The sequence below is a fragment of the Eimeria acervulina genome, genomic scaffold (genome assembly GCF_000499425.1).
Source record: "Eimeria acervulina Houghton genomic scaffold, Eah_scaff316, whole genome shotgun sequence".
In the NCBI taxonomy this organism is placed as follows: domain Eukaryota; phylum Apicomplexa; class Conoidasida; order Eucoccidiorida; family Eimeriidae; genus Eimeria; species Eimeria acervulina.
The window spans coordinates 20,667-35,950 of NW_013547641.1; the positions used below are offsets into that span (position 1 = coordinate 20,667).

Genomic DNA, 15,284 nt, shown 5'->3' on the forward strand with positions numbered 1-15,284 from the left:
TTTATTTAGGTGATGCAGGTCTTAAGAGGTCCCCTTCTTCTGCTGTAGTCTCTACACAAAAAGTGCATGCAATAAGGAAATAAGTTAATTAAATTAATTATTTAATGAATTAGTTTAATTAGTAGATTAATTAGTTTAATTAATTTAATTTAGTATTTAGTTCATTTAACTAATAAATTAATTACTGGATGCCTGTCAGCAAACGCACCAACTGAATTAATAGCTGTCTGCTGCCGCTGGAAAGAAATCCATCTGAGTGTACAAACAAATAAATAAAACAAAATAGATCAAGCAAGTATGTTAAATATATTTATTAAATTAAATTAAATGAACAGCCAGGCAGATGGACGGCGACTTCTTGCAGTAGAAAGCGAGGAAAGATTACAACAGCATTTAAACGCACCTGCAGCACAAGAGTCTTTCGTGAGGCGAGGGCTTCTATCTGTTGGTTTAGTGGTAAGTACAGAGAGGGTTTAGGGTTTAGGGTTTAAGGTTTAGGGTTGTTGTTATCGAGTATAATAAGCATAATCAGAAGACAGACACGGAGCCATGCAAACAAGAAAAGCAGAGAGTAAAGAGACAAAAATACAGCGAAAACAACAAATAAAGGATCAAACGCAGAGACTCAACCAAACACCAACAGAATTAAGAGACAGAAACAGCGGCAAACTCCGCAGACCGACATAGAAACCGGCAACAGCAAGTAAAAGGCCAGCAGCAACACCAGCAACAACAGCAGCAGCACCATCACCAGCAGCAGCAGCAACAGCACAACAAACAAGCCACAGCCGCAAGTATCACCTTGGGTAGATACGCAGCAAATTCTGATTTAAGTTTTTCAAGTGAAGAGCCGGGGCGGCCTCCTTCCCTCAGGAGCTGCTCCAAAGAACCGCCCAACTGCAGCTGCAGTTGAGCAGGAGGAGGAGGAGGAGGCGAAGGAATTTCTTCTTTCTGCGGCTCCTCGGGGCCAGCGACTATAAACAGCAGACGATGATAGGGATAGCAATCGTAGAAAGAGATGAAATGCATATACAAATATGTATATTTATGTATATAGGGATATGAACATCTGTTTATTTATTGCATATTTCGTTCCAGTTCGACTCACTGACGGGGCCAAAGTCGTTAGGCAGCATATCTGATGAACAGAAAATGAAATGATGAATTATTTTTTCATGTTTCCATTGACGCCTACCCAACACTTCCGGGTGTCTAGGCACATAGTGGAGTTCAGAAGCGGGAATATTAAAATTCTTCAGAGCTGCTGCATTTCTGGCGGTGATTAAATGAAAAAAAGATAATATTAAACATTTTATTGCCATTTTTCGTCCTTAAGACGCCAACAGTCAGAGAAAAATGCAAACGGAAGGAAACTTACTTAACAGTAGTCGCGCACAAACGTTGAGGTGTCTGTACACCTCATAATGCAGATATAAGGAGGAAACAAAAGCAAAGGAAGGCAGCAGTTTCTGTTGCAGATAAACCCAATGAATATTATTAATTTCATTTAAATGCTGCATTGTGACGGTACCTCTAACGGCCTACCGAACAGATAAAAACAAGAGTTGCAGATACACCCGAAGCCCCTTCCTTGTTGCTTCTCTCCTGCCGTTTCTGCACTTTTTCCATTGCAATTTAATCGAAATACACCAAATGCAGAAATTAGAAACCCTAACCCTAAACCCTAAACCCATTAACTTTAAAGCCGAAGCAAAAATAACGAGAAGATGGTTTGCGCCAAAAAAGCAAATAAAGCGCATGCAACGATTTCTTCTGTTTATTCTTTATCCTGTTGTGACTATCCTTTCGTTAGTACTGCTTCTAAACGCTCCCCCCTTTAAATATTAATCCATCACTGCTATATCTATCCATCATCACTATTAAGATAAGATGTACTGTGTGCAGATGAGAATGAGATCTTTACTTGTTTGTACGTTGCGATGTGTCTATACACCTGAACGCCCGTGGAATTCGTAGAAAAAAAAGAAAGAAAAAACAAAGCAGCAGTCTCCCTGTTTGCCTTCGTTCGCTGCGTTTAATAGAGAGACAAATAAACAACAGCAAGGAGGCCTAGGGTCTCCCTGCACGCAATCTGTTGCAGTTGATGTACGGGCGAGAGAAGCAGACAAGAGAAAAGAAGTAAAGCGCGCTTCTTCTCTTTACTTTTAATATATACGCAGGGGCCCCTCCTCCTCTCAGCCCGGGCCGTGGCGACTCGCCAATGCCGCTGCACGCGCAGCTCTCTCCGCCAACCCAACAGACAGACAGCAGGCTTACAATATTATATATATATATATATATATGCTTATACTTCTATATGCTTTTATGCATATACATACTTATATATACTTATATATACTCATACACATATGCATATATATATATATATACATACATCTTTGTAGAGGCCTAATATATATATTATATATATATATATAATAGACCTGTACATGTACATATAAATGCATATGTATTTATATATGAATAGATATATAGATATAAACAAGCATACATACATACATATATACATATATATATATATATATATATATTAGAATGAGGTGTACGCGTTGTGTCTGCTGCCTACGCCGCCCGCAGCAGAAATACCGCTGCAGCAGCAAATGCCTTTGTCTGCCTCGCGTAGCAAAACATAAAGACAGACAAAAATACGATAAAAAAGAAGAGTGCATGAATTTAACTTTAATTATTATTATTACTCTCTCTTCTTTGTGCTTCCTGAATTACTCGCGGCATTTGCGCTCAAGGCAGACTGCCGCCTTCCAGCTGCTGCAGAGGACGGTGCAGCAGCAGCAGCAGGAACAGGAAGAGCAGCAGCAGCAGCAGCAGGAGCAGCAGCAGCAGGAAGAGGAGGGGCCCCCCATATCCCAGAAGAAGACTGAGGCGCGGAGTTATTTTTATGTTGTTCTCTGCGTCTGTGGCGGCGTGGGGTCCAAGGCGCTGAGAGGGTAGTGTGCTGCGTATCTTGTTGCTGCTGCTGCAGCTGCTGCTGCAGCTGCTGCTGTTGCTGCTGCTGCTGCTGTTGCTGATGCTGGTGCTGCTGCCGCTGCTGCTGGTGCTGCGCTTGGAAGATCCTCAGACAGACCTCCTGCTGCAGCAGCTGCCGCTCCAGCACCAGCTGCTGCTTCAGCAATCTCCTCCTCGTTGACGGGGTGTTTGTTGCTGTGCATCGAAGGCTTTGAACAACTGCTACGGGGCCTCTGCCTTTGCTTTGTCTAAGACGTGAAACTAATGCTCGTCTGCTGCTGCTACCTGGGGCTTGAGTGGAGGTCCCTTCTGCTGCTGCTGCTGCTGCTGCTGCAGACGCTGCTGCTGCAGATGCTGCTGCTGCTGCTGCTGCAGCTGCTGCTGCTGCTGCTGGCGTTCCTCCACGTGTCCCTCCTCCTGAAGCACCCCCAGCAACCCGTAGTCTCCCTGATCTTCTTTCTCTGCTGTTAAGCCGCAGCATATGAAGCATATACTCTTGCTGCTGCTGCTGCATTAGGTGCAACTCTGCTTGCCGCTTCAGCAGCTGCAGCAGCTGCTGCTGCCGCCCAGAAGTTGTGAAGTCTCGCAGCAGCATTTGATTAAATAAATGAGAAGCAACTCGAGGCAAAGAGGAGCAAGAACGTTTGCGCGGCTTGCTTGGTGCTGCCAGTTGCTGCTGCCGCTGCTGGTGGTGGTGATGGTGCTGCTGCTGGTGCTGCTGCAGCTCCTGCTGCAGCTCCTGCTGCAACTCTTGCTGCAGCAGCAACTGCTGCTGATGCTGCCGATGCCTCTGCCATTCAAGGTGTGGATTTTCTGCACGGCGGAAGGTGCGTCGCATCCCTCGTTCGTGTGTGCGCTGCTGCTGCTGCTGCTGCTGTTGCTGCTGCTGCTGCTGCTGCTGTTGCTGCTGCTGCTGCTCCCTGCGTCTGCCTCTCATAGCGCTGCTTCTTGTTGCTGCTTGCTTCCCTTTTACTGCTGCATCATCTTCTGCTTCATAACCTGCCTCCATACCTTCTCTGGGGGACAGTATAGAAATAGAAGAGCTGCGGCTGCTGCAGTTGCTGTTGTTGTTGTTGCTTCTGCTGCTGCTTCTGCTTCTGCTGCTGCGTCTGCTGCTGCGGCTGCAGTAGCCTTCATCTCCGCTCTTCCAGCTCTCGCTGCTGCAGTACCTCACGTTGCTGCCGTTGCTGCTGTTGCTGCTGTTGCTGCACACCACATCACTTGCAGCATCCTCTAAGACGCGCAGCATTAAACCCGCAAGCAACGGAGGGTCTACCCAAGGGCTTCTGCTGCTGCTGCTGCTGCCGCTGCTTCCCTCTGCTGCTCTTAAGATGCAGCTGCATGAATCTGCTGCTGCTGCTGCACCAGCGAAGAGACCCGAAGCATCCGTTCCACACAAACTCGGCGCAGAAAAAGAGCGTCTGCATCAAACAAATAAACAAATATAAATAAATAAATAAATAAATAAATAAATAAAAATTAATAAACAAATAGACAAAACAAAATAAACAGTAAATGCAAATGCAAAGAAACCCTTACAACACAAACGAAGAAGAAAATTAATAAACAGCAAAAATAAAATAAACAAACAATAAATACAAAATAAACAATAAAATAAATAATAAGCAATAAACAAATAATAAATTATAATATAAATAATAAACAATTGTAATAAATAATAAATAGCTAATAATAATAAGCACACTAAGTAAAAGAAGACAGGCGGAGGCCGGTGATGCTGCTGTTGCGGGTAATAATAAACAAAAATAAATAAAAAGGAGATAAAAATAAATAAATAAAAAGAGAATACAAAAATAAATAAAAATAAGATAAAATAAATAAAATGAAGATAAAAACAAACAAAAAATAAATAAAATGAAGATAAAAACAAACAAAATAAATAAAATGAAGATAAAAACAAACAAAATAAATAAAATGAAGATAAAAACAAACAAAAATAAATAAAATGAAGATAAAAACAAACAAAAATAAATAAAAAGACAGCAGCAGAAACTAACCTGAAGAGGGCAGTGAAGGCAAAAGGAGACTCCGGGCACTCTTCTGCTTTGAAAGGGTCTCTCAAGGTTTGCTGCTGCTGCTGCTGCTGCTGCTGCTGCTGCCAATTGCGTGTGCTGCTGCTGCGCGTCTGCTGGAGCTTCTCTTCTTCGGTGGTGATGCCTTCTCCCTCATGCTGCACTGTAATGAGCAACGAATCCTCTTCTTCTGCTGCTGTTGCTGCTGCTGCTGCTGCTGCTTCTGGGGGTGCTGCTTGTGGCGCTGCTGCTGCTGCTGTTGCTGCAGAAGGCAAGAGAGAGATATGCAAAGCGTTTTGCTGCTGAACACCAGAGACAGGCGACGGCTTCACAGACCCTGGAGACGCTGGTGCTGCTGTTGCTGCTGCTGCTGTTGCTGCTGCTGCTGCTGCCGCTGCTGCTGCTGCTACTGGGGTTGCAACGTCACCAGACAGCAGCAGCTCAGCAGCAACTGAAGGCGAGCCTTCCTGTTGTGGAGTGTAGCAAGCAGGAGAAGCAGCAGCAGCAACTGCAGCAGCAGCAGCAGCAGCAGCTGTTGCCTCTAAAGAGCAAACGTCTAAAGAAAGCTGCTCCCTGTGGCCTTCAGTAGCAGTAGCAGCAACAGCAGCAGCAGCTGCTGCTGCTGCTGAAGGCAGCAGCAACTGTTGGCGAATATCTCGTGCTGCTGCTGTTACATCTGCATCAGAAGAAGGCCGTCTGCTGCTTTGTACCCTTTCTACCGCTGCTGTTGCTGCTTGTGTTGCTGCTGCTGCTGCCGCTGCTGCTTGTGTTGCTGCTGCTGCTGCCGTTGCTGCTTGTGTTGCTGCTGCTGTTGCTGCTGCAGGGTGTTGCTGCAACTCCTGTGTTGGGCCTTCTGCTGCATCAGCAGCAGCAGCTTTCACTGAAGAAGCAACGGCTGCCTCTATCAAAGAGGCCGTCGCAGCAACCACGGGGGCTGCCGCTACTGCTGCTGCTGCTGCTGTTGCTGCTGCTGCTGCTGCTGTTGCTTCTGCTGCTACAGCTGGAGTCTCTGCCGGTGATGCTGCTGTTGCGGGTTCTGTTGAGGGCTCTTTCTGCTCTCCCTTGAGCTCGGATGCTGCTTTAAACCCTGTTGCTGCTGCTGCTGCTGCTGCTGCTGTTGCCGCTGTTGCTGCTGCTGCTGCTGTTGCTGCTGTTGCTGCTGCTGCTGCTGAAGTCTTAGGAGAAAAGTCCGTTACAGACGGCGTGACGTCCCCAGGCGAAGCAGCAGCTGTATCCCATAACTGCTGTTGCTGCTGCTGCTGCTGTTTCTGCTGCACCTCCTCGTCAGGAGCACCGCTACGTTGGCGCTGCACTTTGCTGCTGCTGCTTGCTGCTGCAGCAGCAGGAACAAGTTGCTCCCGATCTCCCTCCTTGCCCGGCAGCACCAGACCTTGTTGGAGCTGCGCATGTTTGTGGGGTTGAAGACGATCCCCGGGACGATCCCCAAGGCGATCCCCAGAGGGGCGACGATACCCCACACGATCCCCCACACGATCCCCACCACGATCCCCAAGGAGGAGACGATCCCCCAACTGGTCTGCAGCAGATTCATCTTCGCGGGAGGGGGAACAGGAGACAGTACGGGGTAAGCTGGCAACGAGGGAACCTTTTGCTGCTGACGCAGCAGCAGCAGCAGCAGCAGCAGCAGCAGCAGCACAGGGAGTAGCAGCAGCAGCAGAACGGGGCGTAGCAGCAGCAGCAGCAGCACGGGGCGTAGCAGCAACAGGAGAAACTGAAAGCGATGTGCGGTATTTGCTTCCATCCTCCCAAAGAGAAGAGATCAATCCACCTTCAACTGCTGCTGGTGCTGCTGCAGCTGCTGCTGGAGTAGCTGCTGCTGTAGCTGCTGTTGCTGCTGGCGGCTCCCAGTCTAGCGTGAGGTTTACTGTGGCTTCTTTTTGTTTCTCTTTTTCCTGTTTGTTTTGCTGCTGCTGCTGCTGCTGCTGCTGCTTAGCCGCTGCAGCAGCAGCAGCAGCAGGTAAGGGTAGAGGAGGGGCTGCTGCTGCTGCCTGGCAGCTCGCCAGTAGCGTTTCTAATCCCCCAATTAAATTGCGAAGACCAAACAGATATTCTTCATCAGGCGAAGGGTTGTCTGTGAAGCAAACGCAAGAAACACGCAATAACAGCAACTCAATCAGCAGCAGCAATAACAGCACCAGCAACAGCAGTTGTTGCAGAACTACAACGACAGCAGCAGCAGCAGCAGCAGCAGCAGCAAGAAAAGCAGCAGCAACAGCACAAGCAACAGCAGCAGGAACAGCAGCACAAGCATCACCACCAACAGCCGCACAAGCAACAGCAGCACAAGCAGCAGCAGCAGCAGCAGCAGCAGCAGCAGCATAAGCACTAGAGTACCTTGGAGGTAGATGGTGTTCGCGAAGTCTATCATGCGAATATCCAGCGATGATTTTCGCGCCTCTGCGTCCGTCAGCCCGCCGTCGTAAACCCACAACAAAGACGAAGACCAAAACCGGTAGTGTTTCAAACGCTCCACGCCTATAGACAAACAAACACATATTTAAATATATAAATATATATAAATATATATATATTATGTTTATATTCATTTGTTATAGATGCTTATATACATATGTACATCTATGCATATGCTTATATATTTAAGTATGTTTATATATACATATATATACATATATATATACATCTATGTATATATACGTACATATAGGGATATAAATATGTATATCTCTATATATGCCTAAATATAATCTACAGATATATATATATATATATTAATATAAATCTATAGATATATATATATATATTTATATATATATATATATATACGTACAGCGGTAGAAGAGGGTGAGTTTGGCCATGAGGCAGGGGATGAGATCTTCGTAGAGCGAAAAGCCGTTCCAAAACCACTGACGAATCGCCTGCGGCACTTTCTCTGAATTCGCAAACGAAGCAATATATATATATATATATGTATGTATATTTATATTTATATATGTATATATATATATTTATATATATTATATATATCTAAACTTATTTATTATTTATTTATTTGTTTATGATTTATTTATTTATTATTAGGTAAATAAATAAACTGATTAATTAATTTGTTTATTTAGTAATACACTAATTCAGAAGCAGCAGCAGCAAAAAGCAGCAGCATAACCACCACGTACAGCAGCAACATCCAGCAGCAACAGCAGGAGCACCATGTACAGCAGTAGCAAACAAACAAAAACTACAGCAGCAGCAGCAGCAGCAAGTCCAGCAACAGCAGCAGCAGCAAGATGAATTACCCTTTGTGAGTTTTCTGCCCCAGTATTTGTCTCTGTAGCAGAGAGTATCTGTCTTCTTGTTGTAATACTGACAAACAAACAAACGAACAAACAAACAAAGCACCATGAAACCCTCAGTCGCAGCAACAAACAAAACCCTAGCAGCAGCAGCATCATCAGAAGCAGCAGCAGCATCATCAGAAGCAGCAGCAGCATCATCAGAAGCAGCAGCAGCATCATCATCAGCAGCAGCAGCATTATCATCATCACAAGCAGCAGCAGCAACATTATCACCATCATCAGCAGCATTATCATCATCAGCAGCAGCATCAGCAACACCACCGCAATCACCATCAGCAGCAGCACCATCATCATCATCATCATCATCATCATCAGCAGCAGCAGCAGCAGCAAAAGCATCGTAACCAGATAATGATAAGGCTGCATAGCTCTGGTGTAGATAATTACCTGACATCCGCATAATCTAAACCCAAGAGCATGGCTGGTTGTCTCTAAGCTTTTTAATTTTTGTCGCTGTTCTTTTGCTGCATCTGCACCGAGTGTACGCTGTCTCGTCCCCATCTTCAAGTCTAATACGCACGGCTTACGAAATCCAAACACCAAATCTTCTAACACTATATGCTTACGCACACTGTAACTGCTGCTGCTGCTGCTGCTGCTGCTGTTGGTGTTGCTGCTGCTCGCGGTGCTGGTGCTGCTGCTGCTGCTGCTGCTTGTTGTGTTGTTTTTGCTTTTGTTGGTGGTGCTGTTGGTTGGTGTTGCTGCTGCTGCTGCTGCTGATGCTGATGCTCCTGATGGGGCGCGGCTGCTGCTGCGGCTGGCATTTGCTGCTGTGCTGCTTCGGCTGCTGCTGCGGGCCCCATAGGGTACAGCTAACCCCCCTAAGGGGGCCTCCTCTACAAACGCTGCAGCGCTCGGACGCCTGCTGCTGCTGCTGCTGCTACTGCTGCTGCTGCGCCTGCTGCCGCTCGCAGCACCAGCGGCCTCCTCTGCAGGCCCACACGACTTCACCGCCAACGCGTAACACCCCTTACTGCTGCTGCTGCTGCTGCTGCTGTTGTTGTTTTGGTCTGGGGATTGCCCGGCTGTGGCGTCTCTACTGACTGCAGCATCGACGGCAAGGGGTCCCCTGAAGTCTCCTGATTGCTGCTGCTGCTGCTGCTGCTGGTGTTGCTGCTGCTGCTGCTGCTGCTGCTGCTGGTGGCTGCCTCTTCTGTGTGGCTCCCAGTCTTGCATCGTAGCATGCAAGACTATCTCCGTAACTCCGTAGTACTTTGGCACAAACTGCTTTAAGATGTGTAGAGGCCCCGCTTCCGCGTTGGGGGCACCCAGAGAAGCTAACTTGTCATAGAAACGATACTCATTTTCATTTAAGGGTTTGCAAACTTTAGAGGAGTCTTTCGGCTTTAGAAGACGGCAGTGTCCCCCCACTTGGTGGCGATACGCCTCCACGTGCATTGCTACTGCTTATGCTGCTGCTGCTGCTGCTGCAGCTCGTGCTGCTGCTGCTGAGAATGATGATGATGATGGTGCTGTGGCTGTGGCTGCTGCTGCTGCGACGAAAGGCTGATCTCCCGCTGTACAGACAGCAGCCGCTCAGCAAAAATACCCCCACCCGGCTCTGTCTCCTCCAAGAAAACCCTAATAGCGCGCATTCCTTTCAGGAGTTGTTTGTGACCTCCCTCCTCAAACGGCAGCAAAAATGCAGCCTCCTTCCACCTGCGGTGTACGTACACCGCAATTCTTACTCCTTATTGTCAGCCTGTGCTCGCCTGGGAGTCCCACCACTTCTTTTTCGTTATCTTTTCTTCTTCTAAACTCCCTCAAGACTACTAATATGCGGTGGGGTGTACAGACGGAACGGAGCAGTAGCGGCAGCCACGGCCGACAGAAAGCGGAAAGCTGCTCGCTTGTAATCTCTCTACGTTGAAGCAAACGGATGCGCTCACCTGTGAGGCGCTGCTGCTGTTGCTGTTGCTGTTGCTGCTGATGCTGCTCTCTCAGCTTCCTCTCGGCTGAGCTGCCTCTACACCTCAAGGAGCAGCACGAGCCAGTGGCGACGCGTCGGGCAGGGATGTAGGGGGTTTGTTTGTGCGCCAGCCCTCAGTTCAGAGGCAAGCCGTCTGCACACCAAGTGGGGGTAGCGAAAGCTGAGGAAAGTAGAAACAGAAGAAAAAGAAGAAAAACCCTCAAACGCCGATGGCAGCCAGAAAGGAAACGGCAGACGGTGGTGTCCTATAAAGAACAGAGGATCCCCCTGACACGGAAGTAGAAAGCGGGTTTTTGCAAAGGAATAACAGAAATGGGAAGGATTCCGATTTGGGGTGTACGTACACCTCAAACGTGAATGAGTAAACCACGACAACATACAACGGCACGGGGAAGGAGTGCTGGGGAATACAGTAGAGCTCTCTTTTTGCCTTAATAGATATAAGGAGCAAAGATGCAATCGAAACCTAAAGGAATACTACGAATAAACACTTTCCATAAAGAGGAGCTGAGGAACTCTCAGTCGCGTATCTGGGGTGTACCGGCAGCTGAGAAAGCGGCTGCAGGCGGCGCACTCAAAACCGCTTCCCCATCATGAATAAAACGTTCATTAATTCTCTTCTTCTTTGAAAATTATCAATGTAAACTTCATTTCCCTTCTTTCCAATCAACAACTTGTCCCAGTTTCGTTCTTTTCCTTCAGCTTTCCTTCAGCGGCCCACCGGCAGAGTCGGCGGCTCCTCCCTCTCTAGACCGCCTACGAGTTGAACACCGCATCTTTTTCAGGAATTAAATGAATTAATACATTTAAAATGGGGGATTTAACAAAGACAAACCCTCAGCTAACCCCTGTGGAGAGCCTTAGGGCAGCCATCCTCATAGAAGAGGCCCTGAAACAGCTCTCCTTTGTAGGCAAACTGTCGAAGGAACAGAGGGCAAACAAAGACAGCAAATTCGCGGCGTATAGAGGTGATGAGATCATCCGCATCATAGACGAGCAGCAGGAACTGCAGCAGCAGTACGCAGCAGCAGCCTTCCTTTTAATCATTTCTACACAGAAAACCATACTATCTATATATACATCAGCTGCTGCGCCTCAACCCATTCTGCTGCTCGTGCTGCTGCTGTTCCTGCTGCTGTTGTCGCCTGCATGGACTCCAGCGCCGCCCATGGGGCTGTGGAGGCCTCTGTCTTCCTCTGTCTTTCTCTCACGTGATGCTAATAAAGCACCTAGCTAGCAAGAAGTCTCCTCATAGCTAGCTGTGCATCACCCCTGGCTAGCTAGCTACAGATGCGCCTAGCTAGCTACAGCCGCTGCTTAACTAGCGACGAAGGTCCCTATAGTTGCACGCTAGGGGAATGAGGTGTGCATACACCTCAGTACAGGCCGGATTAGTATGCAGGAGTTTCTAAATAGCAAACAAGCAGAATAAAGAGTAAAGAGAGGCTTAAACAGGTGATAGGTGCAGCAACAAAAGAAAGGAAGACAGCACACCCGCATGCAATAACAATAAATATACCGAGTTGTATATCTGTGAAAGAAACTCAACAAGAAAAAACACAAGAAAAAAGATAAAAGAAAGAGTTATTTATGAATTAAATAAGGCTAATAGAAGTCAATTAAATAAAGACAAGCAACAAATAATACAAACAAATAGGGAGAAAGCTAAGCAATAGTAATAATAGCAGTAATAGTAATAATAATAATACTAATAACAGTATCAACAATAGAAATAATAAAAATAATATTAATAATAATAAATAATAGGCAAAGGCCGTCTGAGTTTGTTTGGTTGCGTCTGATATTTGTTTACTGCAGATTAGCAGCAGATTTAATTTTTTTGTTTTTATAAATATATTTTTTACGTCTTTGTTTAAATGCACGAGGCAAATTCAAATAAACACAAAAAAAGAGATAGGTTTAAATGCACCAGCAGCATTATATATGCATATATATATATATATATGTATATATATATATATGTATATATATATATATGTATATATGTGTATATATAATGTATATATATGAGGTGTATATATATATATAGGTATATAACAATACTGTTAATATACAGATACGCAATTAATATAAGAGAGAGAAGTGCTGCAAAGAGAAGTAGAGGCGACAGCCGAGTTAATTAGCAGCACTTTATTGATGAACCGAAAGAAAAACAAAAAAGAAAGAAGATAAATAAAAAAACAGCAAAGTTGTTAGCACAAACAAAAAGAAAAACAAATGCAGCAAACAAATGCTGCCTTAACTTGTACAATAAAAACAAAGACAAACAAAGACAAACAAACAAACAAACAAACCGAAAAAAAAAACATAGCTGCTGCATGCAAGCAGCAGCAGCTGCTGCTGCTCTTGCTGCTGCTGCTGCTCGTGCTGGTGCTGCTGCGGTGTGCAGGCAGCTGCAGCTAATTCAAGAGACAGAGCATCTGCAGGGCCTCAGCAACAAACAAGAGTATAAGAATTCAGAGGCGAAGCTGCAGCAAATATCTTCTCGGTTAAAAGAAACAAACAAAGAGCTATGCAAAAACTTAAGACAAAACCCTAACTTGCAGGTAACTTCGATTGAATGCGGTGTACGTACACCTCAACATACAGCAGAAACAAATAAATATATTTAATATAATATTAACAATTGCTAACTCTATAAGCATAACAAACCGAAGACGAACGCTTTCATCTCCTTCCTAAGTTTAAACCCCCAGCTAAACCCTCACAACTAACGAGCTAGGGTTTAGGGTTTAGGGTTTAATATTTCTTGCATGAATGACAGTATACTAATACCTTCCGCCCCTCTCTTCCTTTGAGTGAGTGCCGAAGGCTTATGGATTAGGGTTTAAGATTTAGGGTTTAGGGTTTAGGGTTTAGGGTTTGATGATATCTAAACAGGCGAATCTAATGAAGCTGCAGCGAGAGCGCCAGCGACTTGAAGAGTGGCTGACTCAAACTGCTGCTGAGCTGCGCTCTTCTTTTTCTTTCAAAGTTCTCCTCGCAAACATTGCACAAGAAAGACAATCGCAGGAAAGACTTAATGAGGTGCGGCCTCAGCATCAACAAATATATATACATATATATATATATATATAGGCATATATATATATGCATATATGTATATATATGCATGTATATATGCATATATATATATATGCATATATGTATATATATGTATATATATATGCATACATATACATATATGCACATATATCTATAGATATATTCATATATATATATGCGTGTATATATATATATATATATATATATATATAGAGAGAGAGAGAGAGAGAGAGAAATATAGAAATGCATGCTTGGATAGACAAAAATATAAATACAAGTATAATTAAATAAACAAATAAATGAATTCGAGTAAAAATAAATAAACAAACCGCTGAAATAAACTCAGCGGCTCTCTCGCTATACTTTTTCTCTCTTCTTCCTTTGCTTAGTTTTGCTGCTGAGCTCTCTGTTAAAATAAAAGAGACAAGGTGCAGCAATAAGGCTTGCTGCTGCTGTTGCTGTTGCTACTGCTGCTTATCTTGCTATTGTTGCTGCTGCTGCTGCTGCTTCTTCTGCTGCTGTTGCTGTGGCTGCTCGCTCACGTAATGATGTTCTCCTACTGCGCAGCAATTGTTGCGTCCTTGTTGCTGCTGCTGCTGCTGCTTCTGCTACTCCTGCTACTATTACTGCTGCTGCTGCTTCTGCTACTCCTGCTGCTATTACTGCTGCTGCTGCTTCTGCTACTCCTGCTGCTATTACTGCTGCTGCTGCTGCTAATAATGCTGGTACTGGTGCGACTGTTGTTGCTGTTGCTGCTGCTTCTACTGTTACTGCTACTGGGGCGACTGTTGCTGCTGCTGCTTTTGCTGCTGCTGCTGCTGCTGCTGCTGCTGCAGGCGCGTCGGCGCAACCGGGAGGTGCAGCAGGCTGTGGAGTTGTTAGAGTCTGAGTTAAAGAAAGAAGCAGCAGAGTTTGCTGCGCTGCAGCGCTCTGCTGCTGCTGAAGCAACAGGAATAAAAGAGAAGACACAAAAGTTTGCGAGACAAGCTTCAATAAAAATTGCATATAAAGAAACAGCTTTAGCAGAACAGCTGCACGGAGCTCTGCTGCTGCAGCAGCAGCAGGAGCTGCAGCAGCAAAAAGAAATCGAACAAACAAAACAAATCATAGACAGGGATGCCTTTGTGCAAGAAAAAACCCTAGAGTTCTTACAAACAAATATCAAACAGGCATAAACCCTAAACCCTAAACCCTAAACCCTAAACCCTAGACCTGGCAGCAAGTGAATTTGTTTGTAAATTCGTTTTTGCTTGTTTCTCTCTCTTTTCACGTTTTACTGTCTCCTCTCTATTCTCTCTGTCCTTCATGTTGTTTATGCTTTTATTTTTATTTATTTCTCTCTCTCTCGCTCTCTCTCTCTCGTATGCTGCTGCTGCTTTTGCTGCTGCTGCTGCTGCTGATGCTGTTGCTGCTGCTGCTTCTGCTGCTTTTGCTGCTACTGCTTCTCTTGCTGCTGTTTCTGTTGTTGCTTTTTCTGCTGTTGCCACCGCTACATCTCCACCTGCTGCTGCTGCTTCTGCTGCTTCTGCTGCTGCTGCTGCTGTTGCTGCTGCAGCTGCAGGCCGCATGCAAACGGCAGCAAACTCTTCATCGCCAGCAAATAGAAGAGAAGGAAGCGGAGTTGTTTGAATTAAAAAACAAACAAAAACAAATAAAACAAACTCTCGATGCTCTCACCACACGGGTTGTCAGTCTAATTAATTAATTAATTAAATTAATTAATTATAAATTAATTAAATAATATAAACACAGAAGTAAGTAATAAATTGTTATTGCTATGAGAGATAAATAAATAATAAATAATAGGTAAATATATAGATACATAAATATACATATATATATATATATGTATATATATATATATATACATATATATATGTATATATATATATATATATATATATATATATTGTCCACAGCTATGGTCACACGACA

General features: G+C 44.9%; 2 protein-coding genes across 2 annotated transcripts; one reads left to right on the forward strand and one right to left on the reverse strand.

Annotated features, from left to right (window-relative positions):
* Positions 1-2,713: 2,713 nt before the first annotated feature.
* EAH_00032600 (inositol polyphosphate kinase domain-containing protein, putative) lies at positions 2,714-9,751 on the reverse strand (the record flags this gene model as incomplete). Its single annotated transcript, XM_013392296.1, has 6 exons — positions 2,714-4,406; positions 5,004-7,110; positions 7,374-7,514; positions 7,828-7,929; positions 8,294-8,740; positions 8,920-9,751. The coding sequence occupies 6 exons, from the start codon at positions 9,749-9,751 to the stop codon at positions 2,714-2,716; spliced, it is 5,322 nt and encodes a 1,773-aa protein (XP_013247750.1).
* Positions 9,752-11,094: 1,343 nt separating this feature from the next.
* On the forward strand, positions 11,095-14,524 carry EAH_00032610 (hypothetical protein, conserved; the record flags this gene model as incomplete). Its single annotated transcript, XM_013392297.1, has 4 exons — positions 11,095-11,300; positions 12,694-12,850; positions 13,185-13,331; positions 14,186-14,524. The coding sequence occupies 4 exons, from the start codon at positions 11,095-11,097 to the stop codon at positions 14,522-14,524; spliced, it is 849 nt and encodes a 282-aa protein (XP_013247751.1).
* Positions 14,525-15,284: the final 760 nt, after the last annotated feature.